This window comes from Brassica oleracea, chromosome C7 (genome assembly GCF_000695525.1).
Source record: "Brassica oleracea var. oleracea cultivar TO1000 chromosome C7, BOL, whole genome shotgun sequence".
In the NCBI taxonomy this organism is placed as follows: Eukaryota; Viridiplantae; Streptophyta; class Magnoliopsida; order Brassicales; family Brassicaceae; genus Brassica; species Brassica oleracea.
In genome coordinates, this window is record NC_027754.1 from 3,506,686 (window position 1) to 3,516,898 (window position 10,213).

At 38.1% G+C, this 10,213-nt stretch overlaps 3 protein-coding genes across 8 annotated transcripts; 1 reads left to right on the forward strand and 2 right to left on the reverse strand.

Annotated features, from left to right (window-relative positions):
• Positions 1-3,047: 3,047 nt before the first annotated feature.
• LOC106303644 (elongator complex protein 5) lies at positions 3,048-5,062 on the reverse strand. Of its 2 annotated transcripts, none has more exons than XM_013739939.1 (9): positions 4,847-5,062; positions 4,670-4,762; positions 4,440-4,588; positions 4,321-4,367; positions 4,182-4,251; positions 3,866-4,092; positions 3,682-3,777; positions 3,520-3,595; positions 3,048-3,425 (listed from the first exon to the last, which is right to left on the reverse strand). In XM_013739939.1, the coding sequence occupies exons 1-9, from the start codon at positions 5,005-5,007 to the stop codon at positions 3,226-3,228; spliced, it is 1,119 nt and encodes a 372-aa protein (XP_013595393.1). In that variant the 5' UTR covers positions 5,008-5,062; the 3' UTR covers positions 3,048-3,225. The 2 variants fall into 2 exon arrangements, with proteins under 2 accessions (XP_013595393.1, XP_013595392.1); XM_013739938.1 differs by having other exon boundaries at positions 4,841-5,062.
• Positions 5,063-5,276: 214 nt separating this feature from the next.
• On the forward strand, positions 5,277-6,700 carry LOC106301583 (60S ribosomal protein L6, mitochondrial). Its single transcript, XM_013738026.1, has 2 exons — positions 5,277-5,431; positions 6,138-6,700. Exon 2 carries the CDS (start codon positions 6,202-6,204, stop codon positions 6,508-6,510), a length of 309 nt encoding a protein of 102 aa, XP_013593480.1. The 5' UTR covers positions 5,277-5,431; positions 6,138-6,201; the 3' UTR covers positions 6,511-6,700.
• LOC106301581 (ADP-ribosylation factor-like protein 2) lies at positions 6,646-8,240 on the reverse strand. Of its 5 annotated transcripts, none has more exons than XM_013738021.1 (6): positions 8,160-8,240; positions 7,991-8,058; positions 7,793-7,903; positions 7,541-7,703; positions 7,351-7,431; positions 6,646-6,984 (listed from the first exon to the last, which is right to left on the reverse strand). In XM_013738021.1, the coding sequence occupies exons 2-6, from the start codon at positions 8,053-8,055 to the stop codon at positions 6,847-6,849; spliced, it is 558 nt and encodes a 185-aa protein (XP_013593475.1). In that variant the 5' UTR covers positions 8,056-8,058; positions 8,160-8,240; the 3' UTR covers positions 6,646-6,846. The 5 variants fall into 5 exon arrangements, with proteins under 5 accessions (XP_013593475.1, XP_013593477.1, XP_013593479.1 ...); XM_013738023.1 differs by having other exon boundaries at positions 8,167-8,238; XM_013738025.1 differs by having other exon boundaries at positions 7,991-8,065; positions 8,160-8,235.
• Positions 8,241-10,213: the final 1,973 nt, after the last annotated feature.

Here is a 10,213-nt window from a genome sequence, read left to right on the forward strand (position 1 = left end):
TTTTTTTTTTTTTTTTATCAAAGAGATAAGAAACCTATTTTTTTTTTAACACAAAAATGTAAAGGAAACCCAAAAATTGACTAAGTGTTGGCTCCAAAATATTTTTTCAGCTATAATAATGATTTTTGCTTTCCTGCTTAATGAAATTTTATCTTAACGCAAACTTAGTGCTATAATAGAGTAGTGCTAAGATTTTGGGACTTTCGGTGGCAGTTTGTGAATTCGTGCTACCGCGAACTGCTACTAATACTCATATTTCTTGTAGTGGTTATTCTGGTGGTGGTAGATAGACTCAGCAAGTATGGTCATTTTATGGCGTTGAAGCATCCTTTCTCGACAGTGGAGGTGGCTCAGAAGTTTATTGAGGGAGTTGTTCGTCTTCATGGTTTTCCCAAGAGTATTGTGTCTGATAGAGATCGAATTTTTATCAGTACATTTTGGATGGAAACATTTCGTTTGGCTGAAACCCAGTTGAAATACAGTACCGCATTTCATCCCCAAACTAATGGTCAATCAGAGGTATTGAACCGTTGCCTAGAAGGTATTGAACCATTGCTTAGAAACATACTTGAGGTGTTTTGTCTCACAACACCCTCGTACTTGGTATCGCTTTCTGAATTGGGCCAAGATTTGGTACAATACTTCGTATATATCACACCGTTTCAAGTGTTATATGGTCGAGAGCCTCCTGCTTTGGTTCGATTTGAAGAGGGTTCCACTAAGAATTTTGAGTTGGAGGTATCGTTGAGGGAGAGGGACTTGATGTTGAAGGATATTAAGTTGAACTTGGAGCGTGCCCAGCAGTTAATGAAGAAGTCAGCGGATCGCCATCGTCGTGATGTCGAGTTTGAGGTGGGATCTCAGGTTTATTTGAAGCTTAAGCCGTATATACAACAGTCGGTTCAGAGGAAAGTTTGCCAGAAGCTTGCGGCTAAGTTATTTGGACCTTTTGCAGTAGTGGCACGTGTTGACAAGGCGGCTTACAAACTAACCTTGCCTTCTTCTTCAAAGATTCACCCTGTTTTTCATGTCTCACAGCTTAAAGCTGTGGTTGGTTCGGGAGTTGTGGTGAATCCTTTGCCACTGGTGTGTCTTGAAGAGTTGGAGTCTCCATTGCAACAGGTGGATGTATTGGCAAAGCGTTACGATAATACTGGCGCTCTGGAGCTGTTGATTCAGTGGAGTGAGAGTCCTTCGCATGATAATTCTTGGATGTTGTTTGATGAGTTTGTGAAGGTCTTCCCTTTCTTTAAGCCTGAGGACAAGCTTGGTTTTAAAGGGGGAAGTATTGATAAGTATAGGAAGGCTTATGTGAGGAAGGGAAAACGTGGAGGAGTTAGAGAAGTGGAGGAACAGTTATATTCAAATTTGGAGGGAGATTTCGAGAAGAGCAACTTGGAGGATGACGTGGAGGAGTTGTCGCAAGTGGAGAAGGGAGTAAAGACTCTAGCGTAGTCAGTCTTTACCTGAAGGATCACTAAAATAAATCATATAAATACATTTAGAAGTTGTTGTATTTTCTTCATGCTTGATTTGGTTTGTATTTTGTTGACGATATGAGTCACGGAACGATCGTCATGAGATCGTAGACATTCTGTAATCAAGTACTTCCATATTCATAATACAAAGAGTGATTCGAGAGTTAGTTACAAGAGTTAGATCTATAATAAATCTATCAACAGACACAGGAGAGCCTGATCAAAAACAACAACACAGCCAGCTAGCTATGTTCTTAAGGTCTCTAAGTTGCAAAGTACTTAGTATAATCTTGTGATGCCAACTCTTGAGATAAGTATCTAGTTTTTAGTATATATCAATATATCACAGATGTTTTTTAGTAGAATGATGTATCATACACTATACATGTGTAACACATTATTGGACCATGAAATACACATTTCAAGACACAAGCTGAGCATGTGAAATCAGATAATACGACAACTAGATTCAAGTTGAGCTTCTTAGTCAGATCTTTACATAACAGCAACAAAAGGAACCAGATAAGATCTTCCTGCCGTACCAATGAATCTCTTTACCTTAACTAGTATAGGCTTATTGTAAACGAAATTAACACATCTTTCAAGAGATGATGGTTCTTATCAGTCCTATCTCAAATCAAATGCTTGTCTCTAAACTCCACTGACCTTTGAGGAGAAAAGCCACAGAAAGATCAGACAACAAGTTCTTTCAAAAAAAAAAAAAAGAAAGACAGCCAAGTCAAAAAGAGCATGAAACTAATCGAACGTGAGATATTGATTTGAGATCGGACTGATAAGAACCACCAAATCAAAGTATATTGAGATATGAGAAAGCAAGTTTTTTCAAAAAAAAAAAGAGAAAGACAGCCAAGTTAAACACATCAGACCAGACAGCTTCATATTTCATATGGTTACACGAGTGAAAAAGACCACATGCATATTATCACTGATAAGAAACCATGTGCAATCAACAAACTTCCTATATTTAAACAAAATAAATAAAAGAAAAAACGTGTTTTAAACATAGAGGATGAAAACTGTAAACTGTAACTGATATTATATCTTTACTTTACTACAGATCTAAAGAGTAATACTATTTGTTTTCTCAATCTCTCACGTTTGATAAGTTTCATGCTCTTTTTTATTACTCCAAGAAGCTTGAAGACGATGCTGATGAAGCTTGGTGAGTCAAGAACGACTGATAATTGCATTGTCATGATCAAAGCTTATGATCTTAACGCTGATGGAGTTTTAAGATTTGATGAGTTCGCTCATATGCTGATGCTTTAAGGAACCAGCCCATCCACTGTTGTTGTTGTGACTTTATTTGTGTAAATATATATATATGGCTTTACAAGCAATAAACATGTCTATTATTCGACGTACATGAATCATATTCCATTGTGTTTCTCACCACAAAAACTACATGTCAAAGCATCTTTCTTGGCACCTTTAAAAATTGTGAACTCAAAACAAATTTATAAAATACGATTCATTTTCCAAACTGAATTATTAAACCCTTACCATTGCAACTGAAGTTATTTGATTTAGTACAAGATGATTTCTATCTAAACTAAATTTGTGTTGATAATGCAACAATAACACAATGAAAAAAATCCTTCAAGTGTTACAAATCTGCTATCTAGTATACAAAGTTGGATAAATCTAAACAATTAAGATCCCAGCGATTATAATCCAAAGTAACTTACAAAAACCAAAACACACTCTCTGGTTCTTACAAGAGCAATTAAATGTCCAAATCATCATCAGGGTCCTCATCAGAATCTGGATGCTCATCGTCTGAATCTCTGAAATATATAATCTCTCCACCCTTACCAGATGAAACCACATCGGCCTGCAACTCTCCTGAAGACAATGGCGTTGCCTCGGTCTTGCCATCCGCAAGAGTTCTCCGCCCATCATAGATCTCTGTCGATTTTCCATGATCTGTAGAACATAATCACATCAAAAATGTTTTTATCCACAAGATGTCAGACATTAATGAGCTTAAAATTATCTTGGCTGTGATGAACGAACTCACCTTGGTGCTCAAAGGGAAGGACAACTTTTTCTTTCTCAACACGTTCTTTCTCAGACAACTGTAGATTGAAATGAACCTGAACCAAAAGGACCACTAACCTGAGACCACACAGCTTAACAGCAAAGAGATAAGAAGAAACTAAGAAAGAACAAGATAACTTGCCTTAGGTATAAGGCTTTTGGTGGCTGCAATAACAGATTCAGCGGAGGAAATGGGTGAAAGGTTTATGCCCGTTTGATCAACATGATACTCTTCAGACTGTAAGGCAAAGCGTTACAAGGGTTGTTAACTCAAATATGATACTCTAATATAGGGTATAGAGAATGGAGCAAGAGAGAACACTCACCATTACTCTGACACGTCCCTTTCTAAGCTTAAACCGGACATGGAACCGTCCTTTACCGAAATCCTGATGAGCCAAGAAGAGGTTTTCCAAAGCATTCCTTTTCCCATCGGGAGATGGACAAAAAGGTTCTAAGTTGGCTTTCATGGTGGATATATATTCAAGCGCATTGGTGACCTTCTCTTGGTGAAGGTCAGTGTTCAACGACCAAAACAAACTGGAAACTTGTGCTACACCAAACAAAATTCAACTTAAGAAGGAATAAAAGCTAACAAAATGGTGAGTGCTCAGGTTCAGGTAGCAAAGAATGTAAATATACCGTGGCTTCGAAGATCTGTTAAAAGACCAGAAACTAATGGCATGGATGAATGTCTTAGCAGCTCATTCACCTGATTCAACCAAAAATATATATCATCGTTAATCTCATATCTAAAACTCCAAAGAGAGGATTTGCTTACCGAATCAATGGCAACAGAGAAACGTGTCTTCCCATCTCCAACCATCTCTACAGCAAAAAGGAATCAACTTTAACCTCAAATCATCCTCTAAATTGAAAAACATGATGCAAAAAAGTTACCTCTCCCTGCATCAATGACTGAAGAGAAAAGTCTCTTCAAGTCACTAACACACTTATTTAACTTAACTAAACTTGGACCTTCAGTAACACCAGTGGAAGGTTGATCAATCCAGCCTAGTGGATCGGTGTAACAATCCAGAACACGAATCCTTCAGAAACCAAAAACCAAAAACCAAAAACCAATGATTAGACAGCCTTAAACAATTATCAACAGATAGTATCAAACTCACCATTTAGAGGATGAAGAGACAACGATTCCTTTTTGCTTCAAGAACTGCAAATAGAAGGAAGGGCTCCGAGAGAATGTGACCAGCACGAGGCCTCTGCATAGCAACGAAGATTTTATGAAAACACGATAGTGAAGGAAAAAGAGATTGAATTTTAGTGTTTCGAGGATGTACTCCGACTTGGATTTTCCAGCCAGGATTGATGAAGATAGATTCGCGAGGAGATAGCAGGAGACGTCGAGGGCGAAAGGTGAAACTACAGTTTCCTCTATGGTGAGAGCTGGCGCGAGCTCGCCTTCTTCGCCTCCGTCTCTTAGCTTTCTGAAAATCGAATCCGCCATTGCTGAGAGGCTCTCCTCCGGTCAAAGAAAAGCTTGGAACTTCAAAAGGTGATGAGAAGGGAGCAAGAATACAACTTAAAAGGCTTTTTGGGCTTTATGACTTAGCCCAAATGGGCTTCATAAGTATTCGATGTGAAGCAAACAGCGTGTCGTTCTTAACGGCTAAAAAATGTTTTATCTGCCTCGCAAAGAAACAAAATCACAAAGGGGAGCGGCGAGGAAGCAAGCAGTCTTTTAGGCTTTATAAAATAGCCAAATGGGCTTCTTAAGCACTCAATGTCAAACAAAACAGCGTGTCGTTTCTTCACGCCTAAAAAAACATCTTCCATTTTATCTGCTTCTCAATAAAGAGGGAGTTGGGGAGTGATCTTTATCCGCCGGCGAACCGTCGCAATACCCTCTTTTCTTTTCGCCGGAAATCAAGGTACATATTGTTCTTCTATAGGGATCCCTCGCTATTTTCTTCTCCTCTTGTCTAGTGCAATGAACCATTTGCAAATCTTTTGTGCTTCTTTCTCATTTTGATTTCGATATCGATTAGATTGGGGGAGAAGTAGATGTGTTCTTTTGAATGGGATTAGTGTGTTTGATTTGCATTTGTTCTCTTATAGTAATATTGCACGGAAAGTGTTCGACGTATTTACTTGTTAACTCATCGCTTGTTTCCACGTCTCCTGGATGGTTTGTGATAAATATATATGAACCAAATAATACTTTCTTTTGAGCATGTTTAGTGCCAAGGGTACTGTTCCTTGTGTGGATCTCTCCCCTTTTTCTCCTCTTGCTACTGCATTGAACTAGTTGCAAATGAGGAGAACTAACTGTGTTCATGTGAATTGGGTTAATTGGATTGTTTTGCATTTTTTACTCTTGTCGTAATAATATTGCACGGAAACTGTTAGACGTATTTCCTGGTTAGCTCATCACTTGTTTCCACGTCTCTTGAATGATTTGTGAATGAAATAATACTTCCTTCGACATGTTTAGACAACTTCGATTCTTTGTGTGATTGAGGGCTAGAGAGACGGAAGTTGCTGCCTTTCTTTGTCTATGAGAGTTGATCTAAGCACCCTTTTGTTTTCTAATTGTAAAACCCTTTTTTCTTAAAAAAAAAACACTTGGCGATTCAGACAAGTTAAGATAGACAGGTACTTCTTGTGGCAAGCTCTCATCTGTAGGCAAAAAAACGGGAAGATGGAGGCAAAATTCTTTAGGTTCTTGAAGATTGTTGGAGTTGGATACAAAGCCAGAGCTGAGGAAGCAGGGCGTTTCTTATACCTTAAGCTGGGTTACAGTCACGAAGTCGAACTCGCGGTTCCTCCTGCTGTTCGTGTCTTCTGTTTCAAGAACAATGTGGTTTGCTGCACTGGAATCGACAAGGACAGGGTGCACCAGTTTGCTGCCACAGTCAGGAGTTGCAAACCTCCTGAAGTTTACAAGGGAAAAGGCATCATGTATGTCGACGAAGTTGTTAAGAAGAAGGTTGGAAAGAAGTCGAAATGATCTTTCCTTCTTTTTCTATGCTTATTACCATTCTCCTTTACGGAGAATTTTGGTGATAGATTTGGAATTTGCTTATCAGTAATAAGTTGTACTTGGATGTATGAAACATCATTTTTGTTGTTAAGTCACTTTGAATCAAACAAGATTAGAAGATTTTGTCTTCAAACGTATATGTATGTTTGTAGAATCATTTGGTACAATTAAAACCGAAAGAAAAGCTAATATGGGGAGATATGAAGTCTCTTGAGTAGAATCAAGACAGTGGTAATAAATAGACAGGTTCTATATGTGGTGTGTCTGGAAAAGTGAATCTTCGGTACTTGAGGAGCACAAAAATTAATCAAGCATGTAAATTCTGGAGGCAATGTCTTGAACCAACCAATCGAATCCTTCCAACAATCCTTCACCTGTGTATGCGCTGCAACCCACGATTTTCCAGTGCCTGCTCTTATCCATGGACTCTAAGTTTAGCACCTGCACAAGCAAGAAGATGAAACTCTGTTTAGCACAAAGTACAACACAAACATATCTCACTTCACCCACTAATCCTCACTGAAACTAAGTAAAGTACCTCCTTAGATTCAAGGCTCATATGACTGAGATTGATTTTTTCATTTATTCTTTGGTTTTTTACACAAATCAAAATTAGAAGTAAAAAAGTTTTTTGTCTGAATAAATTTTACATTCATTCGAAAAAAGAAACAAAGATTAACCCTTTCACACATATCTCATTTAACCGACTAAGCCTCACTGAAATCTAGATAGATAGAACCTTTCAAGACAAAGAGATAAAACACAATAACAATTACTATATACACATAAGAGTTTCAAAACACTTACTTTGCCAATCTCTTCAGGTGTAAGAGCACCTTGAATATCCTGCTTATTTGCTAGTATCAGCAAAGATGACCCAGCAAGCCTCTGCCCATTAAAACCACCAAGATCAGTATCCAACACTCATTCCACCATTTGTAAATAGATCATCATCATCAAAAATAGCAACCAAGCATCACATTGCAAAGTCTCATACCTCTTCCTTCAAGAGATTGTCAAGCTCCATCTTGCAATCATCAAGCCTCCTAAGATCAGAGCTATCCACAACCCAAACCAACCCATCAGTCTGCTCAAAGTAGTTCCTCCAGTAAGATCTTATAGTCTTTTGCCCTCCCACATCCCATATATTCAGCGTATACCTACAAGCACATTGCCCATAACATGTTTGATGATCTATTCCTCGACCAAAACCATGAAAACTACAAGCAGTTGTGAAAAAGGAGTTGACTTTTGGTAAATAATGGTTTTGATGTTGAAGCCAAGAGTTGGACTGATCACGCTTGTGTCTTCTCCGTTCATTTTCAGAACAATCGTCGTCTTCCCAGAGTTATCGAGTCCACTACAAACACAATACCAAATCATCAAGTTAGAGAAATGTGTATATATAGATCAGAGGAGAGTTTACAAGATTGTTACTGTGACATACACCATGAGAATACGCATCTCCTTCTCCTTCTTCTTGATTTTCCGAATGATGCTTAACAGTCCCATTTTCTGTTAACTCGAATCACACAACAGAGCTTGAAAGATTATTAAAATCAGAATGAGACTCGAACACTACCCACGTGAATGTATGATTCCATTAACATTCTTACTTCTTACCAGGCACGCCGACGCTATCGTCGACGTTCTCTTCCACCGGGGACCACCGACGGAGATTGGCAAGTGCAGACGGACAAGAAAATTTGCAATGAAACTGTATGGGCCTTCTTCTTATAAAATTAGGCCCATTAATAATAAGAATAGGCCTTATTCTATAGTGAGTAGGTCCATTAACGACAAATGGCTGAAAGATTACTGGTTCCATTCCTCAAAACACATGTGGAGTAAAAAGTGGACGGTAAGTTATCTAGAAAGTCAACCGGTCAAACTCCATGATTAAAAAAAAACGTATTTAAACAAAAAAGGAAAAGATAGCCGAACCCAATCGGATCTTGAACCTTTTGAGGGATGTTCTGTTTATCTTTTGCTTTGTTTTGTTGTTGTTGGCTATTTGGCTGTCATTCTCTTTGTTTTTCCTTTATTTTTGTTGCTTGAATGTTGGATAAGGTATTATACAGGACGGATAAAAAAATCGTGTTGGTGAACATATTTGATAATTTGGTTGAGGAATGCGTGGATGCAATTTTTGATTTTCTGAAAAATATTTTATGTGAGGATAATTTTGCATATGGTTCATACTATGAAATTTAGAAACTGGTAGTTGGTGTTTAGTTTACCGTATCAAGTGATCAATGTATGCATCGATAATTTTTTTTTTTACAGGGGAGCATATGAGGCCAGATGAGATGTAAATTTTATCAACAACCTCGTATCTAGAGACAAGCATAAGAGTTCCAATTCCATATAAATGGATGTGCTATTTTTCTTTGAAAGAAAGGTTTAAAAGACTATATTAGCAGAACACACAACATGACCAATGACATGACATGCGGAGCATTCATCAGATTATGAGATTACACATCCTTCAGATGCAGAAGTTCGGAAGAATTTCCAATCAAAATAACCAAAATGTGTGTATGAGAGAAGAAATGTCTACTGTAGACTGTATTGTTGGTTTCAACCCATATGAAAAGCATAAAAATAAATATTTATTGCGGCCACTAATTGTGACAACTTACAATATATTGCCATATTTGTATATGCAAGATAAGTTTTTGTTCTTCTCCATTTTTGTTCATGTGTTAGAGCATCTTAAGAGATCACTTGATGTGTTTTTGCAACCATTGGTATATAAGTTCGAATTACTACAGAAGCACGTTTTTCTTACATATGATGTTTCGTGCAAAGAAACTTTTCAGATGCGAACAGTACTTATGTAGACAATTGATATATTGTGTTTTTGGCACATTATATGTATGTCTTACTAATAGTTTTCAAGGTTTTATCAAGTTTTTTTAGTTTCTTTCGAGTCATAACAGGTCTAGAGTTACATATGATGGGAAATGGACCAGCTAGAGGAAACAAAGAGAGAAAAGTATGATTTGGAGTCTTTCGCGTGGAACAACCAACCGGAGCAGCCTGAGTGCCTGCTCCAGCGACAGAGATAAAAAAAAGGAAGTTTCCAAATATTTCAGAATTTGCCCTAGATTTCCTATTTCTTTCCTCTAACCGCATGTGGCTCCTATATATATAGTTTCCTATTTATTATTTTAGACCTACCTTAGTTTTTACGCAAGAAAAGACCTGAGAGAGAGCTTTGATTTTAGCGATTGCTACTTGTAAGGGAGAAGGCCTCATCTATCTCATAGGGAAGATTATCATGAACCCTCTGATTTCTTTGATCTATTATATGCAGTATTATTCAGAAATCATGCTTCTCTGTTCTTGTGTCATGTCTTAGTAGTCTCCGAGTTAGTTTAGGGTTCTAGGGTTTTGGATTCGTGAGCTGTTGGGGTCAAAACCGGTCACGACGGAATCAATGCCTGAAAGTTCCCGGAAAACAAACTCTCGATCGATCCTTGAAAACTAGACATTCCCAGAAAACGATTAATCAAGTAAAAGACAGTTTTTCGCGGATGCGAACCGAGGAATGTCGAGAAGAGGATCAGTCTGGATGAGGTCTCGATCGTAAGCGAGGACCGTCTCAACCGAGGTCACCTCGCCCTTGGGCGAGGACGACCCGCACCGAGGTCACCTCGCCCATGGG